General features: G+C 30.5%; 1 protein-coding gene and 2 long non-coding RNA genes across 15 annotated transcripts in view; 2 read left to right on the top strand and 1 right to left on the bottom strand.

Annotated features, from left to right (window-relative positions):
• LOC141454713 (cubilin-like) overlaps positions 1–2,030 on the top strand; it is a 69,398-nt gene extending 67,368 nt beyond the window's left edge. For 2 of the 5 annotated variants that reach the window (XM_074129255.1, XM_074129254.1), the window contains exons 64-67: positions 308–448; positions 747–853; positions 1,497–1,602; positions 1,681–2,030. In XM_074129255.1, the coding sequence (XP_073985356.1) occupies positions 308–448; positions 747–853; positions 1,497–1,602; positions 1,681–1,727 (401 nt within the window). In that variant the 3' untranslated portion in view covers positions 1,728–2,030. The remainder of the gene's footprint in view (positions 1–307; positions 449–746; positions 854–1,496; positions 1,603–1,680) is intronic. The other 3 variants (XM_074129256.1, XM_074129257.1, XM_074129258.1) reach the window with 2 other exon arrangements.
• Positions 2,031–2,100: 70 nt separating this feature from the next.
• LOC141454732 (uncharacterized) lies at positions 2,101–9,388 on the bottom strand. The gene is made up of 4 exons (XR_012458920.1): positions 9,259–9,388; positions 6,468–6,532; positions 5,414–5,615; positions 2,101–2,339 (listed from the first exon to the last, which is right to left on the bottom strand). It is a non-coding gene; the product is annotated as an uncharacterized lncRNA (long non-coding RNA).
• LOC141454730 (uncharacterized) lies at positions 4,134–15,466 on the top strand. 9 transcript variants are annotated; one of them, XR_012458915.1, is made up of 10 exons: positions 4,134–5,284; positions 6,612–6,832; positions 7,629–7,781; positions 8,215–8,342; positions 8,507–9,443; positions 9,925–10,030; positions 10,740–10,869; positions 13,086–13,181; positions 13,532–13,699; positions 15,412–15,466. It is a non-coding gene; the product is annotated as an uncharacterized lncRNA (long non-coding RNA). The 9 variants fall into 9 exon arrangements; XR_012458911.1 differs by having other exon boundaries at positions 8,215–9,443; XR_012458914.1 differs by having other exon boundaries at positions 7,629–8,342.
• Positions 15,467–18,922: the final 3,456 nt, after the last annotated feature.

The raw sequence follows: 18,922 nt of genomic DNA, 5'->3' as shown, positions 1-18,922 counted from the left end.
GTGTTCGTACATTTTCTTTTTAATAGAACTCTTACAATAAAATAACATCTTATAATTCAAACATATTTAAAATAGAGAAAAATTAATGGAAAGCTAAAATTTAGCTTTTATTTTTATGATTTCATTTCAAATAATTTACTATTTCGTTTTAATAATTTATTGCAATACAGCATAATCATATATGTAACTTCATATACAACGTTAGAAAATAAAATTGACTTGACATTTAATGCCTAGATGTAAGTAAACACTGTAAAAATGTTGATTATGGAAATCTTTGTAATTTTTATAAATGCTGATCGTTTAGGTCGTGGTTGCGGTGGAAGATTCTTCAATGATGTTGGTGTATTTACGAGCCCTTTTTATCCGAGTAATCAGAGGAAATCAACTTCATGCAGATGGGATATTACTGTTCCCGTTGGCAATGTAGTTGTCATAGAATTCCAAGGTGAAATAGATTTCATACAGAATTAGTATACAATAGATCATCTATAAAAGCCTGCTTAGATGCCCCATTTTTTATTCCTATAAACTTTTTTTTTTTAATTTGATGCTAAATTTTTGTAAAAGATATTTGAAGCATAATAAATCTTCAGGATTTGCTTACTTTATTTTGCTCTGAACTTTTGACTAGGTACAATTCATAAAAAAAAATCATTTCTTCTTGCTCGATATCTAAATTGAAAGAAATTCTACTCAATATATGAAAAAGTAAAGAACATAAATTAAAAATTTTTATTTTTCAGAGTTTGATTTAGGTCCAGCTTCTACGTGTGGAACTGATTTCGTAACAATATACGAACATGATGCAATCTCAGAAACGGATAAATTCCGAGTTAGATATTGTGGACCGGTATGTTAACATTTCAATTTCAACACTAGCAAACTTATTAAATGTTAGCAATAGTTCATCATTTGATGTTATATTAGAAAATAATCTTGATTGTTTTACAACTGTTACTGGTCATTCACAATTCCTTTCAAGTAATTTCGTGACTAGAAAAGTACAAATGAATAAACTAGTGTATAACTACTTGCCAATAGCTCCTCATCAGTATTTCATAAAGTTGGCGATAACGCCCCCTTGTAGGCGCTGGTGGCCCACAAGGGAGCGGTAAAGGGTCCAGAGAATATTAGGGGTGTCAAAGCGGTTTAGGGGGAAGGCCGTGACTGATTTGTGTTTTTCTAATATTTTAAACTAAAATCTAAACCCTACTACTATCTATCTATCCTATATTATTTGTATTAAGATAATTTAGAAGTATTACTTGAGCTTGACGTATTTATCTAAGCTGTCCATTGCATGTATTGCACTGCCACCGAGAAATATTAATGCCAAACAATCGATGCTGAAGAAAATTTATTGTTTGATCATCGTATATGAATTGGAAGTCATAGACAACCTCACATTAAGTTTTATTGATTATTTTTCTGAGTAATATTTTTTAAATAAATATTTGTTTATTTATCAAACAAACTTGCTAATAATGTTTCAGGAGAAGCCAGCAATATTTGAAGCGAAAACAAATTCTGCGAGCGTTGTTTATAAGACTAGCCTACACAACGGTGGTACTGGATGGTTGGCTCGATTCATGTCAAAAGGTTAGTTTTTTTTGATAAGGAATTCAGGAATTCTAATTAAAAATTTTCCAGAAATAATAAATTATTTACATTTTATAGGTCCAGGTCATAGTCGATTGATAGCTCAGGGTATGTACGGACCATAATATATTTCATCAATGTAAAACTTGAATTGTTCACTTACAAGTGTACATAGTTCTGCAGACGTCAGACGTGAATTTGATTTAAGAAATGTTAAGTTTAATTAAAAGATTAAATGTTGGAAAGTATCGTGGTAAATAATCAAAAATGTAAATACGCATTTTGCTACTTTAAACTTATTTTTAAGTATAATTAATATTTGTATATATCTTCAAAATAAAATTCTATTATGTCTGCAAATTTTAAGCTTTGTTGTATAATTTGTTTTATATTTTAGCTCGTTTTATTTATTACCGTAATATACAGTTAAATAATGTCTTAATAAGTAACAAATGAGAATATTTAATACAAGATTTTTTTGTCCATTCATTTCATGTGTCACATATGGTTAAATTGTATGCATTGAGTTTTATTCATCATATTACCTTTCTTTCCTGTTGTATTTGTAGCTCTTACCCCCTTAATCTGCTTTTAATTGTAGGCTTTCATTAGAAAGGTATAACTTTTACCTGTGTACACCTATACATGCAATTCCTCCTGCTCACTGCTATTCTTATTCACGTTTTCCATTTCTATCTTTTCCTCTGATAAACGTATCATCCAGAAATCCAGTCATCCTAGAATATCAACTTTTTAGTCCCACCAAGTAAAAAATTTTAACTATTATAAAAGCCTGGCCTGCTTTTCTCATGTTGCTGTACCTCGTTAAATGTTCCATACAACATTTATCCCATAAAGAAGAAAACTTTTCTTCATATTTTACCACCATCAGGTTCCATTTGTGTTCTTTGTCTTTTTTGATTTGCTTCTCTCGGTAGTGAACGAACCACCCCTTTATGAAGGTAGTTCCAAGCAGGACAACCCTAAAAAAACTAACAGCTTCCAAGCAGGACAACTTCAGCTTTTTGTCATAAACCATTTCACACACTACCGCCAAATAATATATAATAACATTAGAAATGAGTGTCTGTGCTATAAGTGGATACTTAGGCATCAGTTTTGGTTCAACTAACCTTTACCCCTGATTAAGACCCAAAACGAGATGTTCTACGAGCTGTTATTCATAATTTTTTTCTCCCTTTCTTTGTCATTGAAAAAATAGCATCAATTGAATGCCCAACTTCCTCCTTGCTGGAAAATAATTTAAAATTCTGTAGTATGGGAGGAAATTAGCTAAGTGATAAGCGAACAGTATACCCATCGGATATCCTTTGTTCAAATTAGGCAGTCTGCTCTTAGATCTTCTCTTGCTAGGAGCTGCTTACAGCTCACTGTCCTTATCCGGATAGTGAGCTCTGTAACTAGAAAAAATAGCCCGGGTGCCGGCAGTGCATGAAGTCCTGGCACCTGAAAGTTCCTGGCACTATTGGCCTGAAATGTTGACAGGGTATTTTGGCGGACCTTTTTATGGAAATTTAAAGTTCACTAATGCCCATTCCCGCGCTTATTCAATTTTCTTCTTTAGGAAGTTGGGCAGAGAACTGATTTAGATGCTTAAAACGATTACTATAGATAGCTGTATTGGTAAACTATCGTGTAGTTATTTTAGTAATCCTTCAATCGCCTCTTTATTTCGTTTAATGTATGCATGCAAACAATGTAGCGTTAGGCATAGAATGCTCCTTTGGAGAATTCCAATCTGGGTCACTTGTAGGTATAATTTTAATGTAGAATCGTCCATTCAAAATTAATTCAATTATGTACTTTATGAACCAATTTGACCGGTTAAATCAGTCCTCGCATTATTTTAGCCAGAAACGGAAATTGTATTCAGTCGTAAATAAGCATTGGTGAAATCTAAAAGCAGCACTATTATTTTATTAATTATACTCTACACCACTTTGCCTGGGTGGCTGAAACATCTTAGACTTCGCAAAGTAAGGGGCTAATTTGTACTTAAATTTTATTATTCCTAGCCTCTAACTACTGGAATAAAAATATTTCGATTGGTTTATTAAGACTTCAATTTTCTTCCAAATTATAGTATTTGGAGTAATATTGCAGCATTGTCAGAAATATTTATGCAACCACTTGTTCCACAATTTAATAAGTAAATTGGAAAAACATTTTACACACGTTATGTAGACGACTACAAACTACACAAATAAAATATAGAACAAGAAGATGCATTAATATTATAGTTGATACAGCAGTGTAGTTCCAATTTCAATACTTGACCTAGATAAAAATAAGAGTGCAGCCCTCTGTACATGACATATCTTAAATTGTAGCCCCCCCCCAGGTAAATTCCATTTTTAACTTTTCAGTTCTAAAATATTACATCCGCAGAGATAGAAAAAAAATGTATAGAAGTTTTGAACAATAGGTACTAGTTTTCAATAATTTTATTTCATAAATTTTACAAATGATTTTTAGTTCATTAATTTTTTGGATAACACCGTGTAACCTCCCTTAATCAGTCTGCTCACTGCTCTGTCAGTAATTAAGCGTAATGCAAGATCAGTACGGAGGTAACAGTGAAGTTGAAATCTCTACAATAATCTGGTTATTCTACCGCTGCGATGGATGAAAACCAGAAACCCTTAAGGCATATAATCAAAATGCGTCGTACTAACACAAAGATTTTATTACCAAGTACTGCGGACGTAACCACATCAGACTAGTAAAATCTTAAGCCTGTACAAAGACCTATAAAAAGTAAAACAAAAAAAATACTAGCAAAGTAGGACTTATAGATCAAAATAAGTGGAATATTCAATATAAAAATTATGAAGTCTTATTATCAACTCACTGGATTTAGGTTCTAATGTATTTCTGCGTAATTTAGTTTAGAAAAATCAGTTGTACTATATTTTGGCTTGAAAGTTCATAGCAAAGTGATTAAATTAAACTAAGTAACATAAAAATCTGTTAAATGAAATAAAAAGAAGAGAAGAATAGAAAGAAAATATCCGATCATACTGTACAAACTTTTATTAAACAGCATATAGGTAATCGATAATCATTGCGTACACAAAGTTTTTGCAAAATCAAAGACCTGCTGAACCAACCTGAACGAGAACAAAGAATGTAATAACGAAGGGAAGTACGAGAAGAGTTAGTCCTTTGTCCAAGTGAACTGACGAAAACCACGGGATAGTATTCCAAGACGTGGAAGAGAAGTTCGATAAGCTTAACTCACATCTACCTGTCATGAAATTGACTACTTTTGCTTAAGCAGTATAATTGTTTATATATTTTGATAGTATCATTTCTTATACATTTTTGTTTTATTTTTTATAATGTAGCCAATGAAAGAAAACTAACAAGGTGATGATTTATACATAATAAATTTTAGGGCTTGAAAAATATGTGAAATATATCGAAACTTTAGAAGTTATATAAGATGGTGATTTCGGCACTTCAGATGAAGAATTAGATGGGTCGTAGATAGGTCTGATATGAAGTTTCTAGTTCTGTATTTCGCTGCCAATAGTTAATGACTATTTTGTAACAGGAATAAAGGGGGTAGAAGTGCCTGCAAGCAGAAGTAGAATGAGAAGTACTTGTTGGAGCAAGTGTTGTATGAACAAGACCTTTGCTTTTGTATCGGATTCATAAGGTATTTTGCTTAACTTTGTCATTTGGCCCTTTAATTTTGAATATTAATTCTCACCTTTACTTTAATATAAGGAGGTTTAATGCCTTCTTTTAGCGCAAAACCTAGAAATGTAATACAAATTTACTGAACCTGATTCTACGTAATTTCTCTTGAACAGCATTTACGATTTTCTGTAAATAAGTACTTTCATTATATTATAATGATCTAGAGCTTGTATTGAAACATTTTTCTTGAAAAATCCATCAAGCGTCTCGCATTCTGTTCGCTTTCACTTCCCTCCTTGAACTGAAGGCTTTTGATGGCCCTGGATTTTACAAAGACGTGTCTGGGCCTGGGAAGAGTAAGACATCAGAATTAGAAATCTGTGATCCCATATTTCGGATTTTTGACCCGATATTTTGCTAAATCATGGATTTGCCTAATCCTATACATTCCCCGTACAAGCTGACGTTCCTCAAAACTTAATTCTCAGTCCCCTTTTATTTATTTCTATTGCGCATCACCTTAATGCAGGACCGTGTACCTTTGCGAAAGAAAGAGCAATAATTTTTTTCCTAAATCTTGATCTTGTTGCCGCTCACTGTTCACTTGAGACTCATCTCATTTGCAGACGGCATGAGAAGAATAAAAAAAAAAAACGGACCAAGTGCTACTAAATAAAAATCTCTATGGGTCCGTGAAATTCTCCCACACATTGATGTAACTGTTTCTCGACTAAAGATTCACTGGATCTCTCACAGTAGACCGAAAGAAGGGAAGCAAACTCCTCAATCTAAACTTCTTTTAAGCCTCTTGAACAATAGCTAGAAACTCTGTAATAAATAAAAGACTGCCATAGCTGTTGCTTATGCAGCAATATATACTTATGACAGAAATCTTAGTGTACTACTTTTCCAACTTTCAACGAATCCAGCCTAATCAAGAATCTTTGGGAAAATAGTAAATCCTCTTCGGTTTGCATTGACCTTACAATTCATAATGACCTCAAAATCCTTTCATCCTACACCTAGCGAAATCCTTTTTTCCCGATTTTATTTTGTGGTTTTGAGAAAGCTCTTCTTCAAGCACTTCTTTCAATAGAATCATTTTATAATACTTAACATGTATAATATTGCAGAATCACTTGACAATATATATTAGTATAAATACTATGTTTAATGAAAATTTAATAAATATGTAATACCTGAGAGAGAAATTCGTGAATGCTCCCACCAGAATTCGTTGGTGTACACTTACTTGTGCATCGACCTAAAATATTTTTTGTTATGGTTAATTTATTGTAGTATCGAGTATCTTATATTTCTTTGTAAATGCTGATTTGTTTCAGTAGTCCGTTTGCAGTTATTCTAGTCTTCAATAAGAGAAATGCTTCAAGAGTTAAAAAAAAAACAGTTTGGGTATTCTTCTCTGCTTCCTTTAATTACCTCTGGTCTTGAGTGAATATGTATCTTCATATTAGCATCAAGTAAATGCAGAAGTTTGAAGTCTTACTGTTCATTGATGGATACAACGGATTAGCATGGCTAGGAACATTAGAATTGTTGACAAGTAAGTAAAGTGAAGTGATTCCTATATTTTCAGGCTACCAATTAGGTGTCTTGGGCGGAGGCGACTAGCAAACATACTTTACTGTAAATTACTCATATTAACCATTAAATAAATTCCAAGGCCTAAGACTGGGAATCGAACCCAGTACCACAATACGTACTACCTTCGCAGGTCTCACCTCTAACCGCTCGGCTACCGTGTCTTCTCAGTTGTTGACAACCTCATCTTCATCTTATAAAAATCATTACTTTTTAGTATTTACTAATGGAAACTTTAGGTACAATAATTGTAAACAGTGAATTATTAATATAAATTATGGAGATATATAAAGAATTTTCATCTCCTGTACCAACATGGTTTCCATAATTATTAAAATAATTTCCTAAGATTTGTATTACATATTTTGATATTTGGTCAATATCAATGAAAAATTTAAAGAAGAAAGACATTGTGTTTATAGTTCGTCAGTCCTATCTAGTGGCGATCGCTTGAACTATTAGATGTAAGATACATAACTAGTTCGAGCTATGGCCGCTAGGTAGCATGAGCATATACTTTTGATGCTATTAAAAGTTACAACCTCAACAAAAGCTAACTGCTCGGTAAGGCGTTGTGGTAAGGTGTTATTCAGGTTTTTCGAAATAATCTCTATCTTGTAGCAATAATTTGCTTTATTCCCTAATTATATTTCACTTCCGTTAATATCATATTTTTGAAAAAAGTTTCCTTTCTAAAAAATTACTATATTTAAAGTTCACTGTTTACTTCATAATTTGATGTTATATACTTATGATAGGTTGTTTTAAGTTGTTGCTGCTGTAACAAAGTCCGTAAGATCGTTACATACCCCAGAAAACTGATGGTATTATTTATTTGCATTAAGCGATAACTTCATAGGAAAATGGAAAACTTGATTTTGCGCCATTACTGCGTTGAAGACCTCTTGCAGGTAAGCAACATTTTTTGTGTATACTTTTATTTTTAATTACGAGTAGATGTGATTAGATGTGTTTATGAAATTGACATGTTTCCAAGACAGTTAATAGTAGTTTCATTTTAAATGTACCCATAAGTTATTTTAGTCCATTATTTTGTTTGATCAAAATGATTCAAAGATCATTTGTAGATTTAGTTCCTAACTTATTATTAATTTTTGGTTGTCCTGATTGCTGTAAAAGTAAATGGCTAATTATGATTGCGTATTTGGGAATTATGAACTTCCACGTAAATATTCACATTTCTCTCATCTCAAGGGGAGAGTAATCTCCATGAAATTTAAATTAATAATGTAGTTTAATAAAGTGCTAGAATTATGGACCTTGTATTTTGTAAGGTTCGCACCTGTAGTTTTTAATTCTAACGTATTGAAATATATATTTCAGGTTTATTTTATAAATATCTGTTAGTTAGAATTTAATACACATTTAAAAAATAAATGTATTGAATAATCTAAAAGATGGGTTGAGATGCTTTGTTCTAGAAAGGATTGGGAAGTCTTCCTGTGGTAATGGTAAGACAAAATTAATTGTAAAACTTAAATTTTCGGTGTCGAGCTGAGTGAAGTTTTTAGTAAATAGTGAGTGAGTTATCCGATAAAAGTTTAACAGCAGTGCATTTAAGTACGAAGTCACCTTCGAGCCAATCTGTTATCCACTTCATTTATTTTCATGTTAGCATAAAGTAATTGCAGAAGATTGAAGTCTTACTGTTGATTGATGAATACAATGGATTATCATGGCTGAGGAACAACGTTAGATTTGTTGACTACCTTTTTGATTCACTTCTTCAACTTCTTATAAAAATCGTTAGTTTTTATTGATTTACTTATGGAAATTTTAGTTACATTACTTGTAAATAGTGAAATATCAATACATCTTATGGAGATTTATTAAGAATATTCCTTGCTTGTTGTACCAACATTATTGTCCCATAATTATTAAAATAGTTTTATCAGATTGGTTGGTTCTATTATACATAGCTTGGGAAGAGAATGGAATTTCTAAATATATTATTTTGGTATTTGCTGTATTTAAATCAAATAATAAATCAGAAATTGAAGTCCTTATATTTAAATTAAAGAAATTGGATAACCTTATTAGAATTTCTATGCATATTGTTCTTATTTTAAAATTAAGAATGGCAAAAATAGATGTTTTAAGGGCAAGCTTATGCTTACTAGCGGCGGTTGCTTGAACTAGAATTATGTAATTACATGGGAACCTAACCGAACAACTGTCCAGTAAGACAGTGGGATAAAAAGGTTATACGGTTGTGTCCAAATATTCTCTTTACCATGTAGCAACAGTAATAATTTGTTTTATTTATTAAATGTTCTTCACCCTTGTTGATAAACATTTTATATCGTCAGTATTTTAAAAAGAAATTTTCCACTAAAAAAATTTCCATGTTTAAAATTCACTTCTTACCTCATAATTTGATGTTTTTTAATTTATGATTGATAGTTTTAAGTTGATGCTGCTTTAACTAAGTCAATGAGAACTTTATATACCTTAGAAAATTGATTGTATTATCTATTTGCATTAAGCGATAACTTGCTAGGAAATTAAAAAACTTGTTTTTGCATCATTGCTGCGTTAAGGACTTCTTGCAGGTAAGCAACATTTTTCGTGTATACTTTTATTTTTAATTACGAGTTTATGTGTGATTAGAGGTGTTTATAAAATTGACGTTTCCAAGGCAGTTGTTAGTAGATGCATTTTAAGTGTTCGTATGTAATTTTAAAAAGTTGATTTTAGTCTTCATTATTTTGTTTCACAAAAATGTTTCAACGGTCATAAGTAGGTAGATTTAGTTTGTAACATGTTAATAATTTTTGGTCGTGTTTACTACTGTAAAAGGAAATTGCTAATTACGATTATGTATTTGGGAATTATGAACTCCCACTTAAATATTCAAATATTGAAATTTAAATTAATAACGTTCTAGAATTATGGATCTTGGATTTTGCAAGGTTCGCACCAGTAGTTTTAAATTCTAACTTATTGAAAACTGATTTTTTCTTAATATTTGTAAATTACAATGTAAACAATCGAATAAATAATAGTTTATATAATTTTTATTTTTGTTCTCAGCGTTCTTTCAACATCTAATGGTAAATCTGAACTAGTTCAATTCAAACTAATGACTGGTTTGATGAGATTTTATCCAGTGTAACATATTTTAACTCCTTCAGCAACAGTAAGTACATGTTTTCAGCTTACAGCATGTAGTTTCTCAGTTAAGATATTATGTCGTATTATCTAAAGATAAATAATAAAGTAGACAGTAATAGATTAGATACCTACTAAGTGCAATGATTTGCCTAAATTCAAATTATCAAGAAGGTACATGAACTTAGATTTTTTTAAAAAAAGTGCATTTTCTTACACTTTTCTTTATCTTTTCTTAGGCATTACACTTTTCTAACTGAAGAAATGTCCCTCAAGTATTCTTATCTATTATTTACTACGTACAAAGTAATACTACATAAACTAAAAGTTTTTTCATATAAATTTTTGTCTTTATAGCTGTAAAAAAGTTTTAATTTTTTGAAAGAAGGTTTTAATTTTATTAAAATTCTGTTATATTTTCCAATCACAGAACTATTTCTATTCTATATAAAAAAAATTAGAACATTAGTAGTATGTTTGTTGTTGTATTGTTCAGTCAGAGTAATCTTTTTGATAAATAATAAATATGTTTTTTGAAAATATATTTCATTTCTTTGAAAGAAAAGGTTAGGCTCTTTAAAATATGATTTAAACTTACATTTATTTAACTTTATTGAATACATAATCAGTTATTAAACTTCTTTTTTTTTCAGGTTCCTAATTCAAGATAAACTCAGTAAAAACTTATTATTTTAAGTACATAAATTTTGTTGATTGTACATTATGTTGATTTTCAGATTAAATATCTCTGACACTGCAGTACTGCCTGCAAAACTGTTCATCAATAGAAGCCCAAGTGAAATAGACGAAAATCATCTATCCTAGGAAATTTTTGTGAAGTATCAATTAATGAAACAAGTATTTGCAGTACGTATTACATATTACATTACATAATATGCACGTTAATTTCACAATGTAATGTTAGAATTTTTACTTCAAATTGCATGTTCTTTGGCTTAAAAATTATACATTTAAAAAAAGAATCTTCTTTATTCTCCTTTCCATTTCAGAAAAAAAAAAGTTCAGAATACTTCGATAGCGAACAGACAACAGGATAAAAGAAATAATTTTCAAAAATAAAAATAAACGGTTAAGATGTTTTATTAACATGTTTGTTACATACTTAATTTCACTGTAATGGTGCTGTTTCTGCATTTGATAGTTAATATTAAAGGCAATCCCAGCTTGTATATGTTGGGTCGAACTGTTTTGAAAATAAAAAAGTAAAATTTATTGGGAAAAGTAAAAAACAAGAAAAATTAGTTTTAAAAATGGCCACAAGGTAGCAGCACTTACTGGACTTGTCAACTATACAAACACACTTTAGTTCACATATTTGCCACCAGGTAGCTCCAAAACCATTTTTACAACTGACAAGATTTCTCTTCAGTACGACTTGAGTGTTGTAGGAGAGAATATCGCTCTGTCGCTCGTTACTTGTAAACATACCTTCTTTAGTCCCACTTCATAAAATAATGAAAAGGTATATTTCTGTCTAGTCTAAAAATCACAATCATAAACTAGTATTAAGAAATATAAAAAAACTATTCGAACATCAAATAGGACATAGGTATCATGACATATGTATTGTCTAGTCAAAAATTAGAATTATTCTAAAATATAAATAATAAATACGCATGAAAGTTCTTCTATAAGAATGGTAAAACTATTAAAAAATCAAATATGAAACAAGGTACCAGTCGTAAGTCTAGTCTTCAAATAAAAAAAAAAAAAAGATATAAATACCCCACCCTCCCGTCCACAAAAATCTCCGACCTATATACTCTGGCAATACTACTGCACACTCGGCAAGCAAGAAACATTTTATGCATTTTTCTCAGCATAAAACAATTTATTTTAACTTACTTCCGGCATAAATAACACATGCATAATGCCATCTAACTGTAATATTTTCTAATTAAAAAAAACTCAAGCTGTATAATAATTAATAAAAACAATGTGGAATTGATAAAGAACGAACTGCAGTTTGTACTGTCACTCCTAGGTAGCAGAACAATCACTATTTTAACTATTAGATTTCTCTTTCTAGACTTTGGAGGCCTTTTTTAACAATTCTTTTTATGTTTTCTTTTTTTCGTATTTTTTTAATTATTTTGAATTTCTTATTATTTAAAATATTAAAAGGAAAAATAAATACAATATTATTAATAAACTATTTTTTTATTAGTTAAAAACAATTCATAAACTTTTTCACTGGAATGCTGTTGTTTCTGCATTAGATAATACTAAAGGCAATGCTAGAATGTACATCGATCTATTTTGAAATACAATTGAAAACCATTGGAAAAAGTGGAAATCATCTTCTAATTTCACTCGAACACTCCTGTTTCGTAATTGATAGTTAATATTAAAGCAGATGTATGAATGTAAACTTAGGTTGTTTTTTTTTTTAACAGTAAGAATTAAAAAAGATTGGAAAAAGTTCTTGCCAAATTTCGCCAGAATACTGTTGTTTCTGTTTTGATTGTTAATAATAAGGTCAGTTCAAGTTGGTACATTTTGGATTGATGTGTTTTGAAAAACAACAGGCAGAAACCATTGGAAAAAATGGAAATAGACTGTTAATTTCACTGTAATGCTGCTGTATCCGCATTTGATCGTTAATATTAAAGGCAATCCTGCATAGTTTATGTTGGATCAATCTATATTGAAAATCAAGAAGTAAAAACCATTGGAAAAAGTAGAAATCGTCTTCTACTTTCACCCGAACGCTCCTGCTTTGTACTTGATAGTCACTATGGTAAAATGTACATGTAGGTACGATCTTTTTTTAAAAGTAAGAGGTAAAAAGCTATAGAAAAAGTCAAAATTGTTGTCTAATTTTGTTTATTTGATAGTTAGTATTAAGACCAATGCTAGATTGTAATAGTAAAGTCAATCATTTTTGAAATACATTTTTAAAATTTCAGCATTCATATTTTATTTATTTTTTAAATTTTTGAAAGATACAAATTTATCTTGAAAAAATGGTTGCATTTTAAATTGTAGTATCATTGAATTGAATGCTTTTAATTTAAGATTAAATCTATAAACTGTTTATTTCATTGAATAATGATTTTCAGATTTGAAACAGCAAATACTGTAAGCCAATAACTGTAAAACCGTCCATCAACTGAAGTGGAAATGTAAAAGACGTTGAGAAAACATTGATCAAATGAGTAAGTACAATCAACTTTTCTTGTGAATCAATTAGCAAAAAAATGTGCTATTTAGGTATAGATATATTGCATGTTTGTATCACAATTTTATTTATTAAATGATTTTTTTACTTAAAGTGAAAATAAAAAGTATTATTTAGTAGGAGAATAAATAAAAACTTATAATTTAAAAGAAAAATATTTATTTGCTTACCTATTTTGTTTTTACATAGACTTCATATATTACATTTGCATATAATTGTTTTAGTTTAATTACAGTCACATTTATTTAATTTTATGAATAATATTTCATCAGTAGTTATAGATAATAAATGTGTTTCTTTACTTTTTTTTTATATATGTCTCTTTAGGTCGGATAGCAACTGTTCTCTAGGTTAGAGAGGTAAACTGGAGTCACAGTAGAGAAGGTAGTAACCAACGTCGGTTAATAAGTGCGCAGTTATTCTTAACAAACACACTACCTGAGAGAGAATAATGAAGCTAATATTCTACAAAAATAAGGAAACTTTAAGTGCAAAGTTGGTTGAAAAACTAAGTTCTTAACCTTACATAAAATTGCATGTGCATGGCAGGAACACCTCCACAAGTTCACTGATTTTCTGTACTCAATATTTCTACGCAATATAAAGTATAAATGATAAATCCCTTTTAGCTCCCACTTTTTACTCTTCATTTTGCTCCCCTTCCCTGCAGTCTTTAAGTTTAATTATTATTTCACAGAAAAATTAAGATCTTTAAAACAATTTTCTCCCCATAGGTGTTTGATAAATTATCAGATTATGCCATTAAATTATATAAAAGAGATAATATGTTCGGTTTGTCTTATAATATGCTCAAGGGAAGTGTGCTAAGTTACTTTTGTCCTGGCTTACATTATGTAATACCAACCTGTAACGTAGTATTAATTATAAGTTTGATTATGAAGCTTACGCAGATTAAATCTCCTTTACAACATTTCAACTTCTATGTGATAAATATATCTTCAAAATTGGTTATTCGGTTGCAATGTTAATTGTTTATATTGAAGTCTTGGGTCCCATATAGTGGACTGTTTTAGAGGCTATGCCTCAACTTCAACTAATGTTTCAATATAAAGGGTCCTTGCTCAAGGACCCTTTCTGCCCTTCGCTGGCTATTCTTGATCATGGCCCTTCTTTACATCCAGCAGCACTCCTACATAAGTTGAGGTAATTCACATCTAATTTCTCCATTTCGTTCACGAAACAAATTAGGAAATCTTGGAACGTACCCTGTTAATTTGTGGAATTCTACTTCAGGTAGTCTTAACTATTATTTATTGCATGTAATTTGAGATAATTCGCAACTATTTATACGTTCAAATAAATCAATGATGAAATCTCCATACTTACCATGTTACCTTGTGGAGCTGATCTTCATGTTATCTTATCCATTATTGATTACATCTAAAGCATTTTAACATCAATTAAACCTTTATTCCAATAAATTAAATATTATCCTTTGAAGTTGTTATTTTGTGCAATAGATGGAAATTAGATTTTCTGAGTTAGTTGCAGAATGGTTTAATTTGTTATAAACAGAATTAACTTAGATTTTGTTTGTAAAATGCTACCGTACTACAATAAGTGTGAATGAAATTCAAATCATTTACTAAGGTTTTAATACTTTCACCCCTTGGCCGACTCGCAGCCCAGTAAAGCTGAGACATAATCTAAAATAATTACTTTTGAGGGAATTTCTTTGAATGCTGCAGCACTTCCGTAAATAAGAGGTGATTCCCATCCATCTCTGTTCCTATAATATCCAAATAAGGAAATCTACCTACCACTCTGTGGTGTTATCTTCCAGGTAATCTTATCCATTATTTATTAAAACTTGAGCATTTTTACATGATTAAACCTTTTTGTTCATATATTCCTGTATAATCGGAATGAGTACAGTAAAGATTCTGTGTTAAAGAAAGTTTTAATTTGATTGGAAAATTGAAAGGTACAAGATCAAAAATTGACGAGTGTTTATTTAAAAAATGTTTATTTCACTTAAAAGAGTGCAGTAAACGGCTATTTTGAAAATGAATTAAATTCATATAATTACTCAGTTTTACTTTCTTGCGTTTTCTTTCTAAAAGATTGATCTATTTTTATTTAAACGTATAAAAAATTAACATTAATTTTCAAGGAAGTTGAGTTAGATTTGTAGGACGATTCAGTAGACGAACTGTCTTATCTCATTGTATAATGTTATTTTTCAGAGTTGAAACAGGCGAAACTGGAGTGCTTCCTGCCAAAGAGGTTCATCGAATTAAGCCAACATGAAAAAGACGTTGGAAAACATCTATCCAATAGCAACTCTCCCAATTATTTTATTATTTAATCGATTATTTGTAAAAAAAATATATTTGAAGTTTGAAAATGTAATGTAAATTTTAATTTTCTTATGTAGGTAATTTTAAGAATCATTACCTAAAGGATGTAATTGAATTTAAAATGTTTTTGTAATACAAAACAGAAAAAATGTATAATTGGTAGCAAAATAAAGAATTATCTATAAATTATTAAAGAACTCATTATGTATTTTCTCTTTTTTCCCATAGTCTTGTTATTTTTATTATATTTGCAAAGTTACAACTAAAAACGAAGTTAAATAAGACTAAAAATGATAAGAGGCAAATAAAGTAATGTAAAACTAAAAATTCCGTTTACATTAAACGGAATAATAAAAATAAAGTATAAAATATATAATAAAATAAAGTAATAGGAGTACGAAAAAATGGCGTCAGAGAGCGTTAAAAAACAGAAAAAGTTAAAAAGTTGAAAAAAATTGCATCAGAAAGACGTAAAAAAAAAAAGAAAAATTAGTTCACATGTTTGCCACCAGGTTGCAGCACTTACTGGACTTGTTTAATGTGTAAACAAAATTTAGTTCACATGTTTGCCACTAGGTAGCATTTAAACTGTTTATATGCAACTGTCAAACAAGATGTCTCCTCAGTACGGCTGCAGAGTCGTACTCGTGAGGAGGGGTCTATGTCGCTCGTCGCTCCAAAAATATCTAATCTAGTCAAAACACCTCTCTCCACACATACAATCTTGATAATATGTCATGGGTAATGGTTAGGGAGATGCGTTCACCTCGACGGTCGGAAGGCAACTATTCGCCCCACCCGGCCCGGCCCGCGCCGCGAACTTTCTTATATACCCTCTAGATGGCGTCATATCACCATGACAACGGGCTCCCCCCCCTACTATTAGTTCCACCAGCTGTCACTAGATCGCTCGTGCTGTCTGTTTTAACTCTCGTAGCCTTCCTGGCACACTCTCAAGACTTTGGCAGCCATTGTTGTAACCTTGCTATCTTACACACTCTCTAGACTTCGGCGGCCATTGTTTAACCTTGCTATCTTCTTACACACTCTCTAGACTTTGGCAGCCATTGTTGTAACCTTGCTATCTTCTTACACACTCTCTAGACTTTGGCAGCCATTGTTGTAACCTTGCTATCTTCTTACACACTCTCTAGACTTCGGCAGCCATTATTTACCTTTTTTTTTATATTTTCTTTTAATTTCAACGCAATTTTTTCATTTTTTTAATTTTTCATATTATTGAGAGATTAAAAGGGAAAATAAATACAATATTGTTATAATTAAATCGTTTATTATTTATTAATTATTGATACATTTTGTTACAATAAATTTTTATAAAATCTTTACAACCTCATATTTAACCACGTTGGTGACTTTTTAGACTTATATAGGACTTCCTTTCACCCATATTTAACCATGCTGGCGACTCACAAGACATATATAGGGCCACTTTACACCCACTTTAAACCACATGGGCGACTCACAAGACTTATATAGGACCACCTTAAACTCACATTTAACCAAGTTGGTGACTCTCAAGACTTATACTGGACTCCTTAAACTCACATTTGACCATGTTGATGACTCTCAAGACTTATACTGGACCTCCTTAAACTCACATTTAACCATGTTGGTGATTCATAAGACTTATAAAGAACTTCCTTAAACACACTTCTAACCAAGTTGGTGACTCACAAGACTTATATAGGACCACCTTACACACACTTTTAACCAAGTTGGTGACTAACAAGACATATAGAGGACCACATTACAATCATATTTATCTTATTTTTTACCATGTAAAAAACCATGTCAACTTGTATCCTATTTGTTAATTTTGTCAATATATATTTTAAAAAATTAGAAATATTATATCATTCAAAGCGAAAAATAAATATGTAAACTTAGCAAAGGTTTCACTTTTTGTTTTTATGTATTTTTTAAATTCTAAAGGAACAGGTGTGCTTGGAACGTAGAATACTTTTAATTTTTTTTTTTTTGTATATATAGATTGACAAAATAAACAAATTAATAAATAGGTTACACGTGAAGCGGTAAAAAAATAAGCTAATAGCGAGTGTAAGATAGTCCTGTATAAGTCTAGTAAGACGCAAACAGGATTAAATATGAGTGTAAGTTGAACCTATATAAGTCTAGTGAGTTTCTAACGTGGTTAAATGTGAGTGTAAGATAAATCTATATATGTTTAGTGAGTCAACATTCTTAAATGTAAGTGTAAATTGTTCTATATAGGCCTAGTGAGGCGTCAAAATAGTTAAATGTGAGAGTAAAATTGTTCTATATAAGCCTAGTGAGTCGTCAACATGGTTAAATATGAGTATGAGACACTTCTATATAAGTTTAGTTAGTCAGAATTTGCCACCAGGTAACAGTGCTCTATATATACGGTAACAGCACAAATTCTCGTCAGTACGACTTGAGCAATGCAGCGGGTAGTCGCTCTTTCGCACCAAACATATGTTATCTAGTCTAGTCTAACATTCATCACTTCTTTCCCAAAGAATCATGAGTGAAGGAGATGTTGTCGCTTCGACGGTTCATATCATTTTTAATAGATTCCTAACCAAATTAGTGGTAATATTCGCACGGGATTGATGTTTTACGTCTTTTTCACTTGGGCTTCCATTGTTGAACAGTTTTGCAGGCAGTACTCTGGAATCCCTAGTATTTAATCCTGAAAATTAACATTATTGTAATTAAAATGTAATGAATTTCACCTATAGAAACAAATCTGTAACAATTTATGTATAAAAAAAGATTAAATAAAGACAAATGTACTTAAAATAAGAATTTATTTATTTTTTTAAACCTAAATCTCTTCATTCAATGATAATGAAATATATTTCCAAAAAACGCACATTCCTCAGGAAGAAAATTAATTTGATTGGAAAAATAAAATAACACAATCTACTAGCATTATTATTATGAAATTATTTTTTTGAAAATTAATTAAAAAATTATAAGCTAGAATAAAAATAGTTCTATGTGATTTGAAAATTATGCAGAATTCACATGCGTTTGATGTTGAATTTTTCAATTAAATTACTGCTACCTACAATCAACAAAAATTAAAACTTCTTTCAGATACAAAAAGAGAATAATTTGTGTGAAAAAAGATTTGGTTCTGGATATATCACTCCTAAAATAATAAATAATAAAATAAGACTTACCTGGATGCGAAAAAAACTTCATATTAATAATGGTCGTGCTGCTGCAAGTACTGAAGATCCTTAAAAATTCATCTCAGGTAAAAGCTGAGCTTAACGGAGCTGCATAATTCTAGAACGTTATTAAGTTAAGAGGCGAGACCTGAAAAGATAATACGCATTGTGGTACTGGGTTCGATTCCCGGTCTTGGCCTTGGATTTTATTTAAT

This window comes from Rhodnius prolixus, unplaced genomic scaffold (genome assembly GCF_049639745.1).
Source record: "Rhodnius prolixus isolate KJV_2025 unplaced genomic scaffold, Rpr scaffold_9, whole genome shotgun sequence".
NCBI lineage: Eukaryota > Metazoa > Arthropoda > Insecta > Hemiptera > Reduviidae > Rhodnius > Rhodnius prolixus.
This window is presented reverse-complemented; position numbering and strand designations above follow the sequence as displayed.